Raw genomic sequence first — 25,815 nt, forward strand, 5'->3', positions numbered from 1 at the left:
CCCAATGAGCAAGGGCAGGGACCGAACCCGCAACCTCATGGTTCCTAGTCGGATTCGTTAACCACTGCGCCACGACGGGAACTCCCAGGAATTGCCTATTTTGAAAACTAGGAAGATAGTCAACATTCAGGTTCTGGGGAGTTGTTTTTGGCAGCTCTTCCTTACTAGAATCACACTGCCTGAACTGGTCCCCAGGAATCCTTTCAGCTACAGCAGAGCTCTGGAAACCCAGTACTTTTCCAGAAACTGCTCAGTAAAGGAAAAGTACTCAGTCTCTCTAGATTATCTTCAGCCAGGGTACATTAGCCCTTACTCACTTACTCATTAAAGGGTAGAGGCCTTAAAATTGTCTTTCATTTCACAGATGAGGAAATGGGCCCAGAAAAGTGGATTGACTTTCCAAAACATAGCACTTGTTAATTATAGAGCTGGTGCAACTAGAAATATTTCGGATTCCTTTCTGCTGCGCCATGATGGGAACTCCGAAATGGTATCATTATTATAGTTCTATCTCTCTCTCAATATAATATGTATAATCCAATAATGTAATAGTATCATTCACTAAAAATTCTTTATGAAAGAATTTTTATTATATTAGTGAAAATGTTCTGGATGTCAAGTGACAGAAGCAGACTAAAATTGTATGCATAATGTGCATTCAGTTAGATATGTGCGTGTGTATGTTTCTCAGTTATCTATGTAGAAAATGAAAAATGCTAACAGAATTTATCTCTGGCTAATGGGGTTATGGCTTATTTTTATTTAAGCTTTTTTGCATTAAAATTTTATTTTCGGAGTTCCCATTGTGGCACAGTGAAAACAACTCCGACTAGGAAACACAAGGTTTCGGGTTCAATCCCTGGCCTTACTCAGTAGGTTAAGGATCTGGCGTTTCCATAAGCTGTAGTGTAGGTCATAGACTTGGCTTGGATCTGGTATTGCTGTGGCTCTGATTTGACCCCTAGCTTGGGAACTTCCATACTTCCATCTGCCATGGGTGTGGCCCCAAAAAGCAAAAAAAAAATTATTTTCAATGGGAATGTAGTACTTTATATCAGAAATTTATGTTTTTAAAATTCTAATCAAAAAATATATGTGTGTATGTATGTACACACACACACACACACACACACACACACACACACACACACATATGTATTTGGCAGCACCCACTGCATTTGGAAGTTCCAGGGCCAGGGATCAAACACAAGACACAGCAGTAACCTGAGCCACAGCAGTGACAGCACCTAACCTCTAGGCCACCAGGGAACTCCCCTAATTGAATATTTTTGAAAGGTTCTATTGTGGTACATGTCAGCACTGTGGAGTGAGGGGGCATCAACCTAGAGTCCAAAGAAGTTTTACCAGTCGTTTCACCTGATCTGTAAAATGAGTATATCTACTTCACAAACTGCATGTATATGTATGAAATAATAGATATGATCCCTCTGAAACTCTAAAGCCTTGATAAAGGTGTTTGGGTGGTATTACAATGATGATAAAATCCTGTGACCTAAAAGAGACGGGAGAACACTTAGGATGACAAGGTAACTTTGTGCTGAGGCGCTTGGGCTGGGAGAGGAGAGAAGTCTAGTGTCAGGATAAAAATGAGATCATTTTTTGTAAACACTTGAGATAAACAATTACATGCCTGATACTTCTTCCCCCTTTCCCCCATATTTCCAGTAAATGCCTGTTTCCTCTTCAGATTAAACCTTCCTTCAGTCTCTTAAGCAGCCCATGCAATGGATAGGATCTAGTCTATTTTAACACAATGGCAGGTTTGTTACACACTCTTTGCAGAATGTGAAAGGCAAACTATGTGACCAGAATGTGACCAGAAGCCTACTAAGGCCTGTATACCCCCAAACTAGGAACAGGTTATTTCCATTCTGGATGGTCAGAGTTTATTATGAAAAGAAGGTAACGTTTAGCTGGGACCATTTGTATTGAGATTTATCCTTTGAAGTCTTTCTCAATCTATGTCTTTGGAACTCTATGAAAAATAAGATTTTACATATGATTTTTTAAAATTAAATTAGAGGTGCCAAAAGTAGTATGCCAAATTATAGTTACTTTTACACAGACCTATGGTAAATTTACACAAAGAAAAATGAAAACATATGTTCACATGAAAACCTGCACACAAACATTTATGGCTGCTTTATTCATAATTGCCAAAACTGAAAATAACTCAAATGTTATTTAACTGGTAAATGGATAAACAAATCGTGATACCTCCATGTAATAGAATACTACCCAGTTGTTAAAAAGGAAAGACCTATTGATAACTACAACAGCATGGATGACTCTCAAATGCATAATGCTAAGAGAAGCTAGATCCAAAAAGCTACGCATTGTATTATTTCACTAATACAACATTCTGGAAAAAGAAAACTATAGGAGAGAACATATCAGTAGCTGCCAGCGGATAAAATGGCGGGGGGCGGGGAATTGACTACAAAGAGACAGTAAGAGGGAATATTGGAGGATGATGGCACTATTTTTTATTGTGATAGCTACATGAATATGTATTTGTCAAAACTCATAGAACAATACATCAAGAAGTGAATTTAACTATAGAGATATTTTAAATAAATGTATAAAAGTAAATTAATAGGCCTATGGTAAACTCAGATAACACAAAGAATTCAGTAAAAAGTCTCCCTCCTAGATCTTCATGGTGACAGAATAGTTCTGCATTTTGATTGCAGCAATGTTTATATAAATCTATACATGTGGTTAAAAAGTGAGATAAAACTATACACACACATTGTACCAATGTCAAATTCCTGCTTTTAGTATTGTGCTATGAACCCACTCCCCAGAGATGAACATTATTACAAATTTCTTGTGTATCCTCCTCATATTAAATCTAATATTTTATATATGTATATATGTAAATATACATTTATACTCATATACCTTTAATGCAAACAGTAGCATATTATACACATTCTTCTGTGTCTTAATATTTTTCAACCATTACTTTGAAGATAATTTTCATATCACAAACTCATGGATCCATATCATTATTTTTTCCTGCTGCATAGTATTTCACCACACAGTGGTATTGTTATTTCAAAAGTTTCTTATTAATGGGCATCTGGGTCTTAACCAATTTAACCTAAGTGTTTGGAAATTTTTGAAACATGAAAGGTCAGCTAGAGTTGAGACCAAACACAATGATTCAAGAATTGTCTCTAGAATATCTTTTGACCAGAAGGGGGAACGCAAGAGGCAGGAGGAGAGGCGAAAGGCTGGGAAATTTCCCCAGCCAATGGTGAAGCAGAGGGCCAGCAGGGAATTACTGCCGGGTAGGAGTTCGCTGAGGGGCGTCCTAGTGTTGGAGTAGGAGGCCATGCTCCAAGGCAAGCTTTCCCTAGGCGGCAACTCTGAGGTACTGAAGTGCGTCGGGGTTATGCGCGAAGCAGTGATGGGGTGACCATCTCCCGCTTCCCGCGGGGACCCACGGGCGGGGCAGGGTCTGAACCCCCTTCGCCTAGTGCTCACGCGGGCCGCAGGCGTACACGTGGTGACCTGCCTGGGGCAGGGTTCCAGGCTCCGGCTCCTCCTCCCTCCAGCTCTCGCTCGGCTTTCTGCAGTATCACGTGCAGCCGCGCCGAGTGCAGGATGGCGGCGGCCGCAGCAGCGGTGGGTTTCAGGCTCCGAGACTGCTGCAGCCAGGGCGCTGTACTCCTGCTCTTCTTCTCCCTGTCCCCTCGGCCCCCGGCCGCCGCCGCCTGGCTGCTGGGCCTGCGGCCCGAGGACACCGCTGGAGGCCGCGTGTCCCTGGAGGGGGGCACCCTGCGCGCCGCTGAAGGCACAAGCTTCCTTCTGCGCGTCTATTTCCAGCCAGGGCCCGCGGCGCCCGTGGCGCCGGTGCCCGCACCCACCCTTTCCCCGGGGGAGAACGGCACCGGTGACTGGGCACCGCGGCTGGTGTTTATCGAGGAGCCCCCGGGCGGGAGCGGCGTGGCCCCCAGCGCTGTCCCCACGCGCCCCCCGGGGCCGCAGCGCTGCCGCGAGCAGAGCGACTGGGCGTCGGACGTGGAGGTCCTGGGGCCCCTGCGCCCCGGTGGCGTGGCGGGCTCGGCTCTAGTCCAGGTGCGGGTGCGGGAGCTGCGCAAGGGCGAGGCAGAGCGAAGCGGCGCGGGCGGTGGCGGGAAGCTCTTCTCGCTGTGCGCCTGGGACGGGCGCGCTTGGCACCACCACGGCGCTGCCGGTGGCTTCCTGCTGCGCGTCCGCCCGCGGCTGTATGGCCCGGGCGGGGACCTTCTGCCCCCCGCGTGGCTGCGGGCGCTCGGAGCTCTCCTGCTGCTCGCCCTGTCTGCCCTGTTCAGCGGCCTGCGCTTGAGCCTGCTCTCGCTGGACCCGGTGGAGTTACGGGTGCTGCGGAACAGCGGCTCAGCCGCCGAGCAGGAACAGGCGCGCCGAGTGCAGGCCGTGCGCGGCAGGGGGACCCATCTGCTCTGCACCCTGCTCCTGGGCCAAGCCGGAGCCAATGCGGCCCTGGCGGGCTGGCTGTACGCCTCGCTGCCCCCGGGCGTCGGGGACGCCGGGGAAGATTATGGAGACGCGGGGATTCACTTCCCGTGGCTGCCGGCGCTGGTGTGCACAGGCGCTGTGTTCCTGGGCGCCGAGATTTGCCCCTACTCTGTGTGTTCGCGGCACGGACTGGCCATTGCCTCGCATAGCGTGTGCCTGACCCGGCTCCTGATGGCGGCCGCCTTCCCCGTGTGTTACCCGCTGGGCCGCCTGCTGGACTGGGCACTGCGCCAAGAGATCAGCACCTTCTACACGCGGGAGAAGCTGCTGGAGACGCTGAGGGCCGCGGACCCTTACAGCGACCTGGTAAAGGAAGAACTCAACATCATTCAAGGCGCCCTGGAGCTGCGCACCAAGGTGGTAGAGGAGGTGCTGACCCCCCTTGGGGACTGCTTCATGCTGCGTTCCGACGCAGTGCTGGATTTCGCCACTGTCTCCGAGATCCTGCGCAGCGGTTACACTCGCATCCCCGTGTACGAAGGCGACCAGCGGCACAACATTGTGGACATTCTGTTTGTCAAGGACTTGGCCTTCGTGGACCCCGACGACTGCACGCCGCTCCTCACCGTCACCCGCTTCTACAACCGGCCCCTGCACTGCGTCTTCAATGATACCCGGCTGGACACGGTGCTGGAGGAGTTTAAGAAGGGTGAGCATGTGGTGTATCTCCTCTCTCAACCCCTATCCCTTTGGAAATATTACCCTTTCATAAACATGTGAGGCTTCAGGTGTGCAAAGCAGCTTCTCCCCTGTGGTACCAAAAACTCAAGGAAGGCCCTGCCTCAAGGCTCCCTTCCTCTTTTCATTTCTCCCTCCTTTCTTTGAAGGCTCTTCCCCTTTACTTGGCTCTCAGGATGCACCGTATTCCTCATTCATTCCATTCCAGTATTTTTTCAGGGCCTACCAATTGCTAGGTGTTGTGCAGATTGGACTCAGGGTATAGCCCTTGGAGGGCACTGCATAGCTCCCCATCATAGGGGCAACCTTCCAGGATTCCCATAATAAGCAGCCTTGACTTTTTAAACTCCTCCCTGGGTGGGAAGTTTACCATTCCCAATTTCAGGGCAGACTAACTCCATTGCTGGACAGCTCCAGCTGCTGACAGCTCTTTCTTACAAGAAGCAGAAGTTTGTGTCTCCAGCGCCCCACTCGGGGCCCTAGTTCTGCCCTTTGAATCACACAGAGTAAGTCCCAGACACCTTAGACATTCTTCCCCCATATTGATCTTTCCATCAGCTATGCCTTGGACACCCATCAAGTGCCCTGGTTGGAGATTAAAAGTTGACTAAAACAGTGAGGTCCTTGTACTCCTAGGAACTGTGGTCCCATGACGTAAAATAGATTTAGACCTGAGGAAATATTCTGGTAAAGAGAACCACTAGAAAACATGCCTATCCAAGTGAATGGGGCTTCCTTCAGAGCGGTCACATCCCTTGCCTTTGATGTCATGTCTATAACATGTTTGGGTCTGCCTTTGGAAACTGTCTTTGGGGGTTGAGTAGAGTTCATTCCAGAAAAATCAGCATGGATATTTTAGGGTCAGTCCTCTTTACAGTACACAATTTGACTGGCTCCCCTAGTTAAACAGGGTTGATCCAGAAGGACCCTTTGTTGTTTTTGAAAATCAAATCTACCTTCAAGAGTTGTCATTCTGAGCTGTTAGAAGACTATCTCACAGACCCTGACAACAATTCCAGAAATGATTTGAGAACACTGACGTGGCTAGAATAAGTGTAGAACCTTCCAGAATGACTGTTTTGAAGGAGGCATTCATCTGTACATATGAGTTGTCATGTCTTGAAAACAAAACAAAAAATAAATCCCCTGACTTTAGAATCCAGTTTCAAATGTAACTTCTCTGTGGCTAGCAGAAATCCCTTTTTTAACTGTGTGTTAATATATTTTTTGTTTAAATTTCAATCTTCTTATCAGTACAGGTACTCTGTATATAAATACTTTGCATGCAGAGAGACATTTGGGGTCTTCCTGCCACAATATATTTTTTTCTTTTAATGGCCAAACCTGTGGCGTATGGAAATTTCCAGGCCAGGGGTCAAACTGGAGTTACAACTGGAGGCCTACACCACAGCCGCAGCAACACTGGATCTGAGCAGCATCTGTGACCTACGCTCAGCTTGCGGCAACACCAGATAGTTGGCCCACTGGGCAAGGCCAAGGATGGAACTCACATCCTTGTGGCCACTGTGTCAGGTTCTTAACCCACTAAGCCACAGGAGGAACTCCAAATATTTTCAGACAAGTAACATCATGTTAAATACCAAAACGTAACCTGAAAAGGGGAGAAAAGTAAAAACAAACAAACAAACAAAAAAAACTACTTTCAGTCTCAGATGTGGAGAGAGACCAGTCCTACACTTTGTGTTGGTATCGTGAGAAGGAGAGGAAAATGCATCTATGCTGCAGCTGTTTTAGCCCAGTCTGGACAACTGTCTCACCCTCTTCTGTCTCCTCTGTCTTTCCAAGACTCATTCCCATTGCACTTGGAGGTTCATCCATCCACTCTTAGAGTTTTTCTTATATTTTGTGTACCCTGCAGACAGGAGTCTTGGTCCTGGGCAGAAAAGCTGTGAAAATCTGTATCAGTTTGCTAGGGCTCTCATAACAAAATACCATTGACTGGCTTAAACAACAGAAATGTATTTTCTCAGTTCTGGAGGATGAAAGTCCAAAGTCAAGGTGTCAGCAGGTTTGGTTACTTGTGAAGCCACTCTGCTTGGCTTATAGATGGCTTCCTTCTCTCCATGTCCTTAAATGGTTGCCCCTCCATCTATGTATGCTCATGCCTGGAGACTCTCTGTGTGTTCTAATCTCTTTTTATAAGGACACCAGTCAGAGTGGATTAGGACTAACACTATCAGCCTCTTTTTAACTTAACCACCTCTTACACATGATAGCTAAGAGAGTGTTTCATTGTCATGCGCTGCCAGACAACATTTGTTTTAATTGAAGTATAGTTGATGTACATATTATATAATTTTCAGGTGTACAATATAGTGATTCACAGCATTTAAAGATTATATTCAGCTTATAGTTGTTATAAAATATTGGTTATATTTCTTGTGTTGTATTAGCTCGTTTATTTTATTTATTTATTTATTTATGTGTCTTTTTAGCTATTTCTTGGGCTGCTCCCGCGGCATATGGAGGTTCCCAGACTAGGGGTCAAATCGGAGCTGTAGCCACCAGCCTACGCCAGAGCCACAGCAACGCGGGATCCGAGCCGCATCTGCGACCTACACCACAGCTCACGGCAACGCCGGATCGTTAACCCACTGAGCAAGGGCAGGGACCGAACCCGCAACCTCATGGTTCCTAGTCGGATTCGTTAACCACTGCGCCACAACGGGAACTCCAGCTAGTTTATTTTATATACAGTATCTTGTACCTCTTAGTCCCCTACCCCTATCGGCCCCCCCCTTTCCTTTCCCCAGTGATAACCATGAGTTCTCCATGTCTGTGAGTCTGTTTCTTTTTGCTATATTCCCTAGTTTGTATTATTTTTTTGATTTCACATGTAAGTGTTATCATATTGCATTTGTCTTTCTCTGCCAGACAACATTGTTAATGAAACATCTGGGAACTCATTCATTCATTTAGTATTTACCCAGCATCTATATGGTCCTAGGCAACAGGAGAGACAATAAGATTACCTTCAAAAGTTAACAGTCTACAAGGGCAGACAGCATTAGAATAATGGCAGTCTTCTGAAGCAGAAATTTTGTCTTACTAACCTCTCCATCCCTAGCACCTTGCACATAATAGGTTGCTCAAAAAAGTCAATATTGACTGGAAACAAGTCCTATTGCAGAATTTCTAACTCTAGTCTGAAAAAGGCTTGTTAGTGTTCTTTTAGTAGTTGGTTTAGAGTTAGGTAGATCACTAAAGAGAAGCAGTTTGGTTATATCTATCAAAACCAAGGAATATATTTCTACTTCCTTTCAGAGTCTTTCTTCTTCCTCAAAGTGTGGTCTGTGAACCAGCAGCATGGGCCTCACCTGGGACCTTTTTAGAAATGCAGATTTTGGAGTTCCCGTCGTGGCTCAGTGGTTAACAAATCCGACCAGGAACCGTGAGGTTGCGGGTTCAATCCCTGGCCTTGCTCAGTGGGTTAAGGACTGGGTGTGGCCATGAGCTGTAGTGTAGGTCGCAGACTCGGCTTGGATCCTGCATTGCTGTGGCTCTGGCGTAGGCCGGCTGCTACAGCTCTGATTGGACCCCTAGCCTGGGAACCTCCATATGCCACGGGAGTGGCCCTAGGAAAGGCAAAAAGACCAAAAAAAAAAAAAAAATCAGATTTTTATGCCTTACTCTAAATCAACTGAATAAAAATCTGCATTTTAACAAGCCCCCAAGTGACTCATTTGTACATTAAATTTTGAGAAGCATTGCCTGCAGAGAACCTCATTAACAATGATTCGTAGATTTACTTAGAATAGAATAAATACAAGGAATAATTTTCAAGGTAGGTGTTCTCTGGCTCCAAGCCAAGAGACCAGCCAATATGGTGGTCATTTTCTAGAAGAGTTATGTTTGTACCATAGGTTAGGAGAGGAAGACTGAGTTGAACTACTTTTTTTTAACCTTTATAAATAGCTTTTTAAGCAAGTCATAATAGCCCTTCCATTGCCCTCACTTCCTATACTTAAGTAACTTAGCCACCTAAGTAAACTCCTCCCGAGGTAGGAGAGAAAAATGGGAATTTTAATAGGAACAGTGGTTACCATTAATTGAGTAACAACTCTGCCAGGCACCACGCCAAGCCCTTCACACACTCAGAACAACCCTCCTGAGTAGGTATTATTAACTCCATTTTACGGATTAAGAAACTGAAGCTCAGATCAATTGTATGACTTGCTCAACTTTCCATAGCTAATAACTGAATTGTGATTTGAACCAGATCTGTAGGACCCCCAAAATCCGTTCTTTTTTCTACCATGCCAGTCTTATTTCATGCTTCATCCCAAAACTACTGTCTGTCACCCACAGGGTTCAAAGCTGACCTTTCGCTTCTGACTTGCTGCCCATGATTGATTTACCTCTAGTTTCTGCCGGTTGGAAATGTACCGTACCTTTCATAATTATAGTAATTGCTAACATGCATTTTGTATTTTACAAAACATTTCTACTCATCATCTCTTATCTGATCCTTAGAAGAACACTGTAGGTATAGGTGAGGACCCTAAGAACCAGAAGGGTTACTTGGCCTGCCTAAGATCATCACTTACCTGGTATATTCCAAGGCCCAGATTCAAGTCCAGGTCTTGTGACACCAACGTTCTTCTCTATCTAGGATTTTCTATATATATTTCTTATGAGCTCCAGGTCTTTTGAAGTCGGGGAAAAGGAAAATGGTCTTTCCAGCAAGCATGCTAGCTTTACAAAAAGGAACCGTATTTCTCCCCACTGGACTGTGAGTTACTTGAGGGCAAAACAATGAATCTTACTTACTTTGTATGTTCAGGACAAACACAGTGGCCTTTATGGCTAGAGGACGAATAAGTATTTATTGAATAAATGATTTTAAAGCAATAATTTCAATTATATTTCAATGTTTGAGTGAGGTGATCCTTAAGTACGGGATAATTAGTGTTGTTCCATTGACCATAACCAATTTTTCCTCTTCCCAGGTTCTTTACCCCAGTTAGTGGCACCACTGTTCCCCCAGTCTATCAGGCTAGAAACCTGTCCTTCACTCCCCATCCTTATCCTACTATTCACTGTCTTAGTCTTTTTGGGCTGCCACAACAAAATATCAGACTGAGTGGCTGAAACAATCGAAAGTTATTTTCTCCCTGTGCTGGAGGCTAGAAGTCCAAGATCAAGGTTCCAGTTGATTTGGTTTCTGATGAGAGCTTTCTTTCTGGCTTGCAGACAGCTACCTTCTCACTGTGTCCTGACTTGGCCTTTCGTTAGTGCACACACACAGGAAGAGAGACAGACAGCTCTGGTCTCTCTTCTTACAAAAACACCAATCCTTTTTGGATTACAGCCCCACCTTCATGATCTCATTTAATATTAGAGACCCATTGGGGGCTAGGGCTTCAACATAGCAATTTGGGGAGGAGAAGGGACATAAACATTCAGTCCATAATAACCTCCAAAGTCTACCAGATATTTGGAACAAAGTCTGCAAAACATTTGCCAATAGTGCATCTAAAATATTTCTTGTATGTACCTATACATAGTCCACTATTTCTTCCACCTAGTTTATTCATTAGTTTTGTTCAACAAATAGGTACTATAGACCTATTGTGTTGGCACAGTGGAGAACACCATCAGTGTCTCAATGGAGCTTTCATTCTAATGCAGAAGATAGAAATTAAACAAATGTGATAGGAATTAAGAGCATAAGCTGGAGTTCCCGTCGTGGCTCAGTGGTTAATTAATCCGACTAGGAACCATGAGGTTGTGGGTTCGATCCCTGGCCTTGCTCAGTGGGTTAAGGAAGGATCTGGCATTGCTGTGAGCTGTGGTGTAGGTCACAGATGCAGCTCAGATCCCGAGTTGTTGTGGCTGTGGTGTAGACCAAAGACTACAGCTCCAGTTAGATCCCTAGCCTGGGAACCTCCACATGCCGTGCATGCAGCTCTAGAAAAGACAGAAAGACAAAAAAAAGCATAGGCTTTGGTACCAGACTGCTCTGGTTGCATCCTAGCCTTGGGCAGGTTATTTAACTGTTTTGTCTCATTAGCTGTAAAACAAGGATAATAATAGTATTTATTCATAGGAATGTTTGAAATATTAAGACAATATTGCATAATACTGCTTATTTAGTATATAATAAGCACTAAATAAATATTAGCTCTGTGTATTAAATATAAACACAAATCATTTGTGCAAATGCCTCCTAAGAACTTCTACTTCCTCCAGTTTTTGTCACCCTCAAAACCATCCTCTCCGGGTGCTCTGGTATCATCATCCTCTGCTTAAAACCTGTCTGCACTCCCTACTGCTTGCAAGATAAAGTCTAAGCCATGCCCTCGTGGCCTGCTCCCTGCCTTCCCCTCCAGACTCATCACTCATCACTCCCACAGCTTTATGCTCCAGCAACGCTGAACTCCTGTGGCCACCATCCCTATTTCTTGCCTCCAGCTCTTTACCCATGCTATTCTCTTTGTCAGAAATATGCATTGCCACACGAATCCCTACTCTAGCTCCTCCTTTAACACTCACGACCACCTCCTCTGCGAAACTTCTATAAACTCCATTTTTGGCCAGCTTAATTGTTCAGTATCTCGATTATTGAACTAACAGGCTGTATTATTAGTATCTGTTCAAAAGTGCTGCCTGTCCATATAATGAGCATCTGGAGGACAAAAGCTGTCTTATCTACCTTTGTAGCTGTAACACCTAACAATGGATATGACACAGCGAGTTTTCAATAAATCTTTGTTAATAACTGAATAAATGACTGAAGGAATTAAATGTTAATAAAATGGACGAGATCTGCAGCACTCTAGTAAATGAATCATTCATAATCTGCAGCCCAGTCATTTTGACCATGCAGTAGGGCAAAGTCAAATCTTAAATGTCAGAAGAAAAGTGTTACATATTATTGTTTCTTTGCTTCTTTAGGTAACAACTATCCAGCCCTTTTCAAAGCATTCTGCCCAGAGTGGGGTGTAAAAGATACAGTCCCTGCTCCCAAAGAGCCTTCAGCGCAATAGACTGGCTTTCCCCTTTTAAAGCTAGAAGGCAGGCTAGACTCACCTTCCCCCCAACTTCCCACAATGTTACAATTCACAAGTCATGGGTCAGCATATAAGTATGTAGCTAAGACAGACCTGTACATAAATCACTAAAGCAAACATGCAATAATAGAAATATTAAAATACAGTGAGAACATGGACAAGAGGGTAATTATGATAGGGTTATTTTGTTTTTATAATATTTTTACTGAAGTTTACAGATTTTTCTACTGCATATTCATTATAGAAAGTTGAGTTCCCATCGTGGCGCAGTGGTTAACGAATCTGACTAGGAACCATGAGGTTTCAGGTTCCATCCCTGGCCTTGGTCGGTGGGTCAAAGATCCGGTGTTGCCGTGAGCTGTGGTGTAGGCTGCAGACAAGGCTTGGACCCCGCGTTGCTGTGGCTCTGGCGTAGGCTTGGCTGCTACAGCTCCAATTAGACCCCTAGCCCAGGAATCTCCATATGCCTCGAGAGCAGCCCCAGAAAATGAAAAAAGACCAAAAAAAAAAAAAAGTTGAAAAATATAGAAGAGATAAAACATGAAAATCACCTGAAGATTATCATCCTACTGTCCTGAAATAACTTACACTATTTTGTCATGTGAAAAATATATTGCATAAGGCTCAGCCAGTTAAGTATCTGGTGTTTTCACTACAGTGTCTCGGGTAGCTCCCATAGCTCAGGTTTACTCTCTGGCCCAGGAAGAAGAACTACATGCTGCGGGTGTGGCCAAAAATGTGTGTGTGTGTGTGTGTGTGTGTGTGTGTGTGTGTGTGTGTGTGTGTGGCATGCAGTAGCAACCTTGATTACATTCTTAAACAGAAAAAAAAAAGGACAAAACCCATAGTCTTGCCTTCTTTCACAAATCAAATACCCCATTCTAATCCCAAGAGTGGTTTTTTTGATGTGATAGCATTATGTTCACAGTAACGTCTTTGAAATTGAGTTCCGTATTTTGGGAAAACTAATTTATAAAATGCAGCCTTGGAGGTTTATTGAACTTAATTTCTAAAGTTTACTATTCTATTTATTGGATTGTTTTTAGGAGAAAACCAACCTTGTATAGATGACAGGGAGAAGGAATAAAAGCATTGTTTTGAAGTCAAAGGCCCCTAGGCACTACAGCTCTGGTATTTAATGTAAGCAATATAGCACCATCTTCCTAAACAAAAGATAGCATAATCATATAATGTCGGGTTACCCTATCTGTAAACTAGCAGAGCCATCTAAAATTATGTGAAGTGGCCTGTTGCAGTTTTCATACTCAGTCTTTGCCCATTGATTCATTCATCCATTAATTCAGTAAATATTTATTGAACTCCTGCTTTGGGCCAGGCACTGAGGTGGGACCTGGGAATATGGCCATGATCTAGAAAGACACTGAGTGGCCATTACAGGGCTGAAAGGCATCCACTTCGATTTTTGGTTCCATTGCATGTGGATTGTTCCCTAAAGTACATCTACCCAGCCAGTAAATGCTCCTGGCACAGACACACAATATAACATTTTCACTGAGGAATAATCTGGATGAAAAGTCACTGTTTTGCTTTATCACTCCAAATTCTGGTGTGAGCTGTTTTAGCAGGAAGAATAATCATCCCACTGCTTAATTCTGTAAAATGCTGCCACAATATTAGTGCTCCATTCTTTGTCTTCTATAACAGGAAGCAAAAATTTTTCATTTTTTCACTCGAAGTTATATTTCACTGGTATAATTAGATGTACTATGCTTTAAAATGTGTTAAACATTGCTAAATAATAATAGTAAAATTTAGAATGTGATGTTTATCTTCTAAATAATAATTAGAGTAAATAATAAAGCATAATCCATCATGTACAGGGAGGAAGAACAGAAGGAAACAAGGAAAAGTGAAAATAATGAATTATGCAAGGTGTTAAAATTGCTGTTTGTATTTTTTTCTTTACAGTTTTTCATTATGTTTATTGTTAGGCAATTATGTTATGCAATAATTTTTCTTTTTCTCAGCCTGGCAATAGAATCTGAGCTGGAAGGGGCCCTGAAAAACCTGAGAGAGAATCTAATTCACACTTTTTTTTTTTTTTTTTTTTTAAGATTTAGTTATCTTTTCCAGGGCATAACAGCCTTCATTGTCAGACTACCTTTTTATCTAATCTAATTCCCACAGACTGCAGTCAAATTCCATTTCTTCTTTTTATCAGGCTTTGTGAGTCCTCTTTTATTTGAAGAATATAGCAGCTCACCTCAATTCCATTTTTTTAACAACCAAATACATTTGGTTGTGTTTCTGGCTCCCTTAAAGAATCTGGGTATTGCAGAGTGGGGGTGGGGGTGAGGGTGTCTGTGTATTTTCCTAGTACTTTCTTAAACTGATTTACCTCTAGGCCCATATTTGGCGACCCCTGGGCCTTCAATAGTAACTCTCAATCCTCTCTTCTCACTTCATCCCTCCTTCCCTCGCTTCCTTATGATATCATTCTGTTTAAGCCCTCCAACCTTCCTGGTGCTTGCCATCAAATAGGGAGATGTACACGAACCAATAATTACAAACAGTGGCAAGTGACTTGAAGAAAATGTCTAAGGGATCTATGAGAGGATAGAATAGGGGGGCCTGACCTGGTCTTGTAGGTTAGGATAGACTCCCCCATCCCCAAGTGATGTTTGACCTGAGTCCCAAAGGGTGGTGAGAACAAGTTCACCAGAGGAAGAGCTTTCCAGGAGAAGGGAACCAACATGCAATGGCTATGAGGAAAGAGGGCCACGTGGATGCCATGCAGGTTTCCCTGGGCTTTAAGACCCTTGGGGGAAAGTGCCACCTCTACCAACCTGCCTTCCCTTAATGTGATCTGAGCAACTGAACGGACATTCAGGGAGCGCTGGGCTACCAGGGCTCCGGGAGATTGACATGGATATAAATATGGAAAAGACCCTGCTCTCCAGGAGCATGAAGTGGGGAAGGGCCCCAATGGAAATGATACAAAGCAGCCTGGGGTACAGGCAAGGGCATCCAGACATCCATGGGGGAAGGAGGGAAGGGAGAAACAACGCCCTGGAAGGGTCTGGGAAAACTTCTCTGAAGAAGTGAGAGGAGAGGGTCTCTGGTAAGCAGTTTTGAAGGGCAAGGGCATTCGAGCTGGGGCAGGAGTTGGAGCTAGAAAAATAAAGGCAGAAGGAAGCTCAGAGGACATTGAAAAGCTGCTAAAGCTGTGATCATAGTGTTGCTTTTCTCCCTGCAAAATGGGGAACTAGACAGAATGAGGCCTTTGTCAAAGATAATTTATGTTCCCTCCAAGTACCAAAACTGTATATTTTAACCATTTTTAGTGATGATATTTCTAAAATGTTTTATACCCGTTCCTGCCTTGCTTAACAAAGGTTCCTAAATATAACAATTTCTTAATGACGCAGGATCATGGTCATGAGAATGTAGTTATTTTATGCTCTATTATAAAGCAGTTCTCTGTCTACTTTTTAACTTTTCTCTGTCCTCTGGCTGTCAGCTGCTGGTTCTCTTTGAGTCTGCCCTAGGCAAACCCCTGCCCCCGCCTCAGTCATCACAAAACCACTCTTTCTGTGCAGATTTCAGAGCTTCCATTTAACTGAGACACCAAGTAAATACATGTGTTGGGAATCATGTGCCTGGTGTACAATAAGCTTCAATAAGTATTTGTTGAATAAATGATTAATTAGGCTTTGACTGGAGCCTAGGGTATGAAGTTGGTGTGCAGACCTGGAATAGTTCCTTCTGAGACCCGATTCAAAGCCGTGTCAAGTCAGACCTCCAGAAAAAGGGTCGTTACTCTGCTATTTTTGCAGTGTTGCCTAACAAGCCAAACTGCCAACCGGCTTAGTGTCTAGTGACTAACAACTATTTTTTTCATGCCCTGGTGATGTTGGTTACCATGGTGTTCTGGGTGACACAGCTGGTTCTTTTTTCATAATTGCTGTTTGGTGGCTCAAGAAATCTTTTTGTAATAAATGCATTGATTATTTCTGGTGAAGGAGAGCAGGATTATATAAAGTACAGCTTATTTTTTTTTCAGCTAGCGAAAGGGACTGTTTTTTTTTTTTTTTTGTCTTTTGTTGTTGTTGTTGCTATTTCTTGGGCCGCTCCCGCGGCATATGGAGGTTCCCAGGCTAGGGGTTGAATCGGAGCTGTAGTCTCCGGCCTACGCCAGAGGCACAGCAACGCGGGATCCGAGCCGCGTCTGCAACCTACACCACAGCTCACGGCAATGCTGGATCGTTAACCCACTGAGCAAGGGCAGGGACCGAACCCGCAATCTCATGGTTCCTAGTCGGATTCGTTAACCACTGCGCCACGACGGGAACTCCGGGACTGTTTTCTTTTTCCAAATTAAGGTGGTTGCTGTAGGAGTGATAGAATAACATCTTTTGTGTTTCTCTTCCTGATTTGATAGAAAGTGGTTTGTTATGATTGTATAATTTTTTTTAAAAGTCTAGCATGTATCAAGGCAATTTTCTCAACTTATTCTTTAATATTAAAATACAGACATTGAGTTCAAGCTCCTCTGTAAACTCAAGAGGCTGTAAACTGTTTTTGTTGTTGTTGTTTGTTTATTTTTTCATTTTTGGCTGTCTCATGCATATGGAGTTCCAGGACCAGAGATCGCATCCGAGCTGTAGTTGCAACCTAAGCCGTACCTGTGGCAATGCTGGATCCTTAAATCACGGTGTGGGACCAGGGATCAAACCTGTGACCTAGTACTCCCAAGAGGCTGCTGATCCCATTGTGCCACAGCAGGACCTCTGTAAAGAGTGTAAACTGTTGACACTGTTAAAATTTGTTTGTCATACGTCATCACAAAGAAACATCCTGTTAAACTGAACTGTTTCTGTAGCTCAGGACTGCTTTTAGTCTTACAAAAGTATAGCATTTTAGAGCCAGAAAAACCACCTTGGGGGAGTTCTCCTTGTGGCTCAGCAGGTTAAGAACCTGACACAGTATCTAAGGATACGGGTTCCATACCTGGCCTTGCTCAGTGGGTTAAGCATTGCTGAAAGCTGTGGTATGGGTTGCAGATGCGGCTTGGATCTGGTGTTGCTGTGTCTATGGTGTATCCCTGCTGCTATAGCCCCAATTGGACTCCTAGCCTGGGAACTTCCGTTTGCTGCAGGTGTGGCCCTAAAAAGAAAGAAAGAAAGAAAACCCACCTTGAGGACCAGCTGATCCTCTCCTTTAATTTTAAGATGGAGAAAACTGAGGCCCAGAAAAGACGAATATAAAAATTGAGATGATAATCCCTTATAGTTGCAAAGCATTTACATTTGCACTGGTCTTTCCAAATGATAACTCGTTTTGTGCTCACCGTGCATGTGAAATCAATAGAATTTATCCCATTTTGTGTAAGAGGCACTTGGAATCTGGAGAGACAAGGCTCCTGCTCAGTGTGACTGAAACAGAACCAGAAGCCACATCTATGACTCGCAGATGATGAAGCCACAGACAGAGCTAGTCCCAAATACCCGGGACCACCTCCTCTGTTTATTAGCAGGTCAGTCTAGTGGGGCAGGTCACTTCATCCCTCTGAATGAGGCTTACCTTCCTTCTACTTAAAATGGCAAATATATTGATACTACATTGTAAGTTTACTGTGGAGGCTAAAGATAACGTCTGTGGAGCCCTTAAGACACTCCACCATTTGCCTCTCCTCACTGATCTAGTTGAATGCATTCTGTCTAGGTAATTGTTTTGTATAAGCGCTTTCTCTGATCCAGCCCATGTAGATGTCATTGTATATAATAAGAAAACAAAAGTGAGAGCTTTTTACTTTGGATAGGGTCCAGGAGATCAAAATTGATTGTGGAAATTTCCTTACGTTTCTTTTATCCTGTCATCAGTTAGGTTTCCTCCTCCATCACTCTGCCCTTCCTCCAACATCCCAGGCAAATAAAAAAAAAATAAAATAAAAAAAGAAACAAATATCACAGCCAGAATCAATGGAACCCCTTAAAGCTGCAAGCAGTCCACCAAAAGGACACATCAGGCTAGACGTGGGAAGGGTTGACCTGAAAGGCAGAAATATTGTGGGGTAGTGGGACAATGATTCCCCTTTCCCCGTCACAGTCCAACAACCTTCTCCTCTCTTGTGAGATGCTAGATATTAGCTCTGCAGACTTTCATGTGGGCTTCGGCCATTTACAAAATAAGTTCCTGGAGTTCCCATCATGGCACAGCAGAAATGAATCCAACTAGCAACCATGAAGTTGGGGGTTCAGTCCCTGGCCTTAATCAGTGGGTTAAGGATCTGGTGTTGCTGTGAGCTGTGGGGTAGGTCGCAGACATGGCTCAGATCCTACATTGCTGTGGCTGTGATGTAGGTAGCTCCGATTGGACCCCTGGCCCGGGAACCTCCACGTGCCTCGGGTACGGCCCTAAAAAGCAAAAAAATAAAAATAAAAAAGTAAGTTCTTATTGCTCCTAACACATTTAGCACAGGAAACCTGAAATTTGGCCTGAAATATAGAGTCTGCAAGGTGTGTTGGAAGACGCACAGGCTATGGAGGCCAATGGATCTGGGTTGTTTCCTGTCTTTATCACAAATTGATTCTTGGCCTTGGGTGAGTCAGTTTATTTTTCTGAGTCTCAGTTTCTTCATCTTCATATTAATAATAATAATCCCCATTTTGCAGAAAGATGATGAAGACCAGAAATGACACATGAACCCAGTGAACAGTAGGTATAGCATCACCATTATGGCAAAACCTGGAAAATGGAGTGGATGTTGACCTGTGCTCTTAAGAGTCAGCTTGGTTTAGATCAGAAATAGTCTGAAGAACACTGGAGTAGCTGTAGGCTCTCTTCACCTGGAATGAGAACCTTCAAAATGGCAGTTTTCAGGTCACCTCAGATGTCTGGCTCACTTCAGATAGAGCCCCCCAGCCCAGGACCACATCTCCCTTTTCCTAGGAACTAGCCAAGTTTGACCATAGCCCCTGGATGGCTCAGAACTAATCAATCTTTTGGATGGAAGGCCAGCCTTATGTTGTCTTTCATTGTGTCTTCCTCATCTCTGAGGTTGGTTTGTGGCCTGAGAATGATACCATCTGCCAAAGCTTAGCCAAGTCACTCTGGGTCATGGTGATTTTTTAAGCAGAGGATCCTTGTAACGTTTAGCTTGAACCTGAAGAGAGTCAAACCGGCCCCACCGGCAGCCTCCAAAACCAGATCTGTGCCCGAGAGGCCTGTGGTTAACATATCCAGTCTCATTTAGTTTCTCTCAAAGCCTCCACAAACCCTAACTCGGTAGGTCCCCTGCAGTCCCCCAAGTTCAAATTTTTACTCCACCGTTTATTTGGCTGAGTATCCTTGAACCAGTTATTTTCTGAATGGGGAACAAGCACAATCTATTTTGAGAGAATAGTGGGAAAGAAGGCAAGATATACCCCAAACCCTAGAGACCTCTAATGGCAGGAAGAGTTCAGAAACGCTCCTCCCTGGTAACCAGTCCATGTTATTGAGATGGGAAATGACCTCATAAAAGTAGTGTTTGGGGGTAGTCAGTCTGGTTTTATTGAATAGGATGGATTAGAACAGGAAAAAACTAATAGGATGGTTATTAGTGCAGTTGCCTAGGATATGATGAGGGCATGGAAATTAAGGACTATACACTTGCAATTAGAAGGCGAATATGAAACTTTCTTACCTTTTGAAGTCTTCTCAGTCTTTTTTTTTTTTTTTTTTTTTTTGCTATTTCTTGGGCCGCTTCCGCGGCATATGGAGATTCCCAGGCTAGGGGTCCAATCGGAGCCGTAGCCACCAGTCTACGCCAGAGCCACAGCAATGCAGGATCCGAGCCGCGTCTGCAACCTACACCACATCTCATGGCAACGCTGGATCGTTAACCCACTGAGCAAGGGCAGGGACCGAACCCGAAACCTCACGGTTCCTAGTCGGATTCGTTAACCACTGCGCCACGACGGGAACTCCTTCTCAGTCTCTTTTACTGTTCCTCCTACATCCTGTTCACTTATATTGACCTACCAATAGCAGATGCTCACATTCTTGTGGCATGCATGTCTCGTTTCTGTAATCTCTAAATGTTGGAGTGCCCAGGACTGAGAAATGAGTCTCTTTGTCTACTCTCACTCCCTTGGTTATTTTGTTCATTCTCCCCAAGTCATTTACATGAACTCCAGAGTTCTATTTCCAACTGCCACTTGACATCTCTACTTGGAGATCAAAAAGGCATCTCAAACTTTTAACTCTCCAAAATTGAGCTTCTGCTCTCTTTGCTGAACCTACACCTTGCACAATATTCCAAAACTCCCTAAATTGCAGTTCCATTCTTCCAGTCGTTCAGGCCAAAACTTCTCTTTCTTGCCCCACATCCAGATCCTCATGTGGGCTCTGCCTTTAACATCTATAGAAAATCTGTCTACATTTCACTTCTTCCACCACAACCATTCCAATTCAAGCTACCAGCCATCTCTCACTCAAAGGATGCCAGAGCGTTCTGTGAGGACTCTTGGCTTCCACCTCTGCCCACTTCGTATCCATTTTTTCCCCCACATCCACAGCATGCAGACATTCCTGGGCCAGGAATCGAATCTGAACCACAACAGTAGTCATAGCCATGACAATGTCAGATCCTTAACCAGCTGAGCCACCAGAGACCTCCACTTTGCGTCCACTCATTACAGCAACTAGAGAGTTCCTTTAAAACATAAGTCAGATCATATCACTTTTTTGCCAAAATCAAACACACATGCAACACAAAACTCTACAATGGCTTTATCTTAGAGTAGGAGCCAAAGTCTTCCCAAAGGCTTTCCAGGCTCTATTGCTGTGGCACATACCCCACCTCTTACCTCCCTGACCTTGGCCCCTGCTACTGTCCATTCTCACACTCTGCAACCACCATACTGGCCTTCTTGCCTTTCCTCAAGCACATTGGTTACATTTCCAGCTCAGGGCCTTTGCATCTTGCTCTACTGATATCCCGCAGATATCCCTGGGGTTCCCTATCTCATCGCCTTCAGATTCCAACACCACCTTCTTAGGGAGTTCATTCCTGGCCTCCTCTTCCTAAAACTGTACCACCTGATCACTCACTCCACACATTCCCCATCAATCTTCCCTGTTTGCTTTTCCTGTAGCATGGAGCTATAGCGTTTGCATATTTATCTGGCTTATTATCTCTCACCCCACATACTGGAATGTAAGCTGCTGCAGGAGGAAAGTGGTTTTGTCCCTTGCATTCATTGCTGCATGCCCAGTGGGGATTTTTTTTTTTTTTTCTAAATAAGAGCAAAGGAGAAGAAGGTAAAAATTGATTCTCGGGTTATGACTCTGTGTGACTATAGAGTTGATAGTGCCATTTGCTGTGGTGGAGAGGGGGCAGAGTGGGGATAGGGTCTTGAAGGTCACGTGTTCCTATTTGCACAAGTGATTTTGACAAGAGGACACCTCCATCAAAATGTCTAAATCAGGATGAGAATTCAAAAGAGACATTGACGTTAAGGTATAAATTTAGTTCTCAGGAAAGATGTGGTGGTGATAGTTAAAATGATGAGCTCTAGAGAGGAGAGAGGAGAGCAGAGGATCAAGGACTGGAGCAGAGGTTCTCAACTGCAACTGCCCACCTTGGAGTTGCCTGAAGAAGTTGTCAACATCCCAATGCCTGGACCTCCCCCCACACCAATTGGATCAGAACTTTGGTGGGTGGGACACAGGTATCGACAGGTTTTAAAGCTCCCTAGGTGATTCCCACATGCAGCCAGGGTTGAGAATCACTGAACTAAAGCCTTTCAGAAGTACGTATCTTTAGGTAAGAATAAGGTAAAGAAATCCACAGTGGAAACAGAAAAATGTCAGTCCTAAGAGACATAAGAAAGAAAAATAGGGTAGTCTTGACCAGTTCTTCCCATACTCAGATATGCATAAAAACCACCTAGAGAGCTTAAGGAAATACAGATCCTAATTCAAACTGCTGGGATGGGGGACCAAACTTCTGCATCTCTCACAAGCTCCCAGGCAATGCCATTTCTTCTGGTCCAAGGGCCACCCTTTGAATAGCAAGTGTCAAGAGCAGTGCTTCTCAAATTCTAGTGTATCTAAGAATCACCTGGAATATCATTAAAACAGATATCTGGGCCCCCCCTAGATATCTGATATTAAAAGATATCTGGATATCTGATATTTTATCCAGATATTAAAACAGATATCTGGATCACCACCCAGGATCCTGAATCTGTAAGTCGGGGGTGTGACCCAAGAACGTGCATTTTGAACAAGTTCATTGCTGCTGATCAAAGAACACACTTCAAATGGTAGAGGGTCACCAAGACCAAGGTAAGAAAGAAGAGGCACTCAGTACTGTCTACCAAATGAATAAAAGATGCTGTAGGGACACCAGGGAGACTAAGAATGAAGCAAAAGCCACTGTATTTTATAAGGTGAAGGTCATAAATGAGTCAGAAACCATAAAACCATAAAATGATTCTGCTTTCCTTAGTTCTCTATTTCCAAGCAATAAGCTTTCTTCCTAGCTTTTATATTTTATCTTGGGAACAATTACCTTACCAAAGTGCTGTCGCTATTTTTGAAAGAGAAAGAACGCGAATCAATTATCTCCCTTTTTTTTTTCTGGGCATAGGAGGTATGCTAACAGGGTCCTTGGGAGCTCTTCTCTGTGGATGTGCCTAGGCCATCTAGAAGCTGTATTTATTAAAGACCTTTGGGAGCATATTTCAACTCCTTTAAATATCAAAATACCAGTTGTGATACTGCTGCCACTTCCTAACTTTTTTTTTTTTTTTGAAGAGGTAATTTTTTTTAATCCAGATTTCACAAACTCATGGTGCAAAATGGGTCCCACAGCTTCCTCTGGAGTAATAACTGCTTTTCATTGCTTGTTGGATGCCTGTGAAAATGTGATTGAAATAACTCAAAAGCTACTACAAAACTAGTCATATCCACCCATGCTGTTCTGGCCACCATAAGCAGCTCCGTAACAGCCACTCAATGAACTGGCTCTCAAGGCCACTGTATGTGGACTGGGTTGACACCCCCATGCCTTGCCTCATCTGGCTGCTATATGCCCCATTACTGGCCCCTGTTGTGGAACTCAAGAAAAGTTCTATGTATCTGTGTTGCGTGTTGGCCCTGTCTTTGGACATGGCTGCCACAGCTTCATCGTGGGTGGCAAACTCTACATCAGCTTCGCCCGTCACTCTTCCATCAGGGCCAATCTCAATATGGACTCTCACGGAGTTGAGTGGAGAGAAGAAGTTGTAAATGTCGTTCTCAGTGGCTTTGTATGGCAGCCGCCACACACTTCCTAGTTTTTAAAGCAAGGTTGCCAACCTCAGCACTGTTGACGTTCCTTATTGTGGGGCAGTCCGGGGCATTGTAGGATGTTTAGCTGCATCCTTGACCTCTTTCCACTAGATACCAGTAGCATGTCCTGCTCCAACCCAAACTGCATCTCCTGCAGACAACCCAGACTGTCTGCAAGCATTGCCAGATGTTCCATGGGAGGCAATCAGCCTCCATTGAGAACCACTGCTTCAAAAACAATGTCTGCAAACCTAGTCACCCTTCTAAAAAATCTGACTTGTAGTTTGGGTATGTCGATGCCAGGTAGTAATAAGATAGAGCACTATCAGTAATTCTTGGGGCAATAGCAAAGATGAGTTTGACGTTCAGTAGTGGGAGATTTTATTGACCTCAGACACACCAAGAGCCTAATAGATAATGCAGTACCTCTAACTACAATTGGTAGCAAAAGCTACAAGAAATCCTTTTACAAGCTCAGCACTAAACAATCAGCTACTACTCTTTGCCCCAGACCAAAATAGCATAATCACCACGACATGAGAGAATGTGTTCATCAGCTTGCATGTAACCACCCTTTTTGTTCTAGGAAGTTCTTTCCTAGCTTTTCATGAGTTCTTAGCATCTTGTGATTTAAACTAGATATACCAAAAAGGCAAGGATTTTGTTAGAAATCTCAGTGCTTATTTCTCTTCCTCAGTGTAGACCATCAGACCAATAACCAGAGTGCCATAGAGCCTACCCATGAACCAGTGGTTTTCAAACTTTAGCCTGCATCATAACCAGCCATAAAGCTTATTAAACCATGGGTCACTGGACTGTACCCCCCCTGAAATTTTGATTTACCAGGACTGGGGTGGGGCCTGAGTATTTGCATTACTAACCAAGTTCTCAAGTGATGCTCATGCTGCTGGTGCAGGGACCACATTTTGAGAACTGCTGCTCTAAACTGAGTAATAGTTATCAGTCTCAGCTGAACATTCATATCGCCTGGGGAACATTTTCAGCTATTAATGCTATGACCCCATCCCAAACCAATGAAATCAGAATCTCTGGGCGTGGGATCCAGCCTTTCGAGTGTACTTTGTTTCTCAGCTGATTCTTTGTACAAGCCAGTGTCTTTAGAACCATTGAACTAGGTGAAATCTGTTCCAGAGCATTGGGGTGGAAGGGCTCACCAGGTGTCCCTATTTAATGGCGGGCTGAACTATGACTTAATCCCATAATCTGTCCCTATGTGCTTCACTGAGGATTACTTCTCCAGGTCCAACTAAAAGCATCCAAACAGTGTGGTCCAAACGGTGCTCAAGCCACAGGTGCATGTTCTCTACTTTGTGTCTTATCAGGCTGTAGACAGCACTGGAGCTAGAGATTGTAAACCAGAGGCTGAGAGGAAGTAGTCCAGGCTAGAGGGAAGCAAACCAAGGCTTAAGGAGTCTGTAGCTTCTAGAAGCCAGGAAGGTATGTCCGCAAGCCAAGCCATCAGGACAGGGCTGGGGCTTTCGCTGTGGCTGGACACCAGGCACATGGCAGGGTTTCAAGCCAGAGGCCAGAGAGTCCAATGTACCAGTTTAGAAGTGAGCCTGGAATAAAATTACTCTTTACAGCAAGACAGATGTAGCCTTAATTTTTAGAAAGTGCATTGCCATAAAATCCACTGTTTCTTTATCGTTCAACTCAACCTAGAAATTTCCCATCTGTTGGTGTTCAACACCACAGTAGTATGGGCAAGGGACATGTAAAAATACCTCATGAAGTGGTAACGTTCACAAGTTTTCGATTTAAAGAATTACCTTTTGCCTCATTATAGCTGAATGAGATGCAGCAGGCCCTTGGAATTAGCAAGCTTAAAGTTTGTCACTTGGACTATTTTTAGCAAATGGAAAGATGATTTTTCCAGGGCGCCAATTGCTTTGGACTCACCTAATAGGCTGGGAGTGTGCCGGGCAAAGCACTTAGCAGCTCCTTAACATCAGCAGTTCGACGCAGCCTTGCTGTTTTCCATGTGCCATATTGTTTGCCGTAATGATCCTAAAGGCAGAGTCCTCCTAAATTCTTCTTCACAGAGTCAATAATGAAGATGTTTTCCTAGGGATGATGTCATTAGGTAGTTAGCAGCCTATGTAGAGTATGTGTGTGGGGGGGGTGCCTGTTATCTGTGTGTGGGCAGGCACATATGTATACACACATGCAAGTGAGGGAGAAGAGAGACACACAGACCAACCAAGATCAACACAGCTCCAGTTGAAAGAGATCTTCAACTAGGTGCTCAAGT

General features: G+C 44.0%; 1 protein-coding gene across 4 annotated transcripts in view; it reads left to right on the plus strand.

Moving 5' to 3' along the window:
- Positions 1 to 3,330: 3,330 nt before the first annotated feature.
- Positions 3,331 to 25,815, plus strand: part of CNNM1 (cyclin and CBS domain divalent metal cation transport mediator 1) — a 62,275-nt gene continuing 39,790 nt past the window's right edge. For all 4 annotated transcript variants that reach the window (XR_014826731.1, XR_014826732.1, XM_021072279.2 and 1 more), the window contains exon 1: positions 3,331 to 5,197. Coding sequence is in view for 2 of the 4 variants with exons in the window: in XM_021072279.2 (XP_020927938.1) it covers positions 3,634 to 5,197 (1,564 nt within the window). In the remaining 2 variants the exon portion in view is untranslated. The remainder of the gene's footprint in view (positions 5,198 to 25,815) is intronic.

Source organism: Sus scrofa, chromosome 14, assembly GCF_054392235.1.
Source record: "Sus scrofa isolate SSC_HxYL_T2T_F1_AM1 chromosome 14, Sscrofa_HxYL_maternal_Yorkshire_Landrace_v2.0, whole genome shotgun sequence".
Classification (NCBI taxonomy): domain Eukaryota; kingdom Metazoa; phylum Chordata; class Mammalia; order Artiodactyla; family Suidae; genus Sus; species Sus scrofa.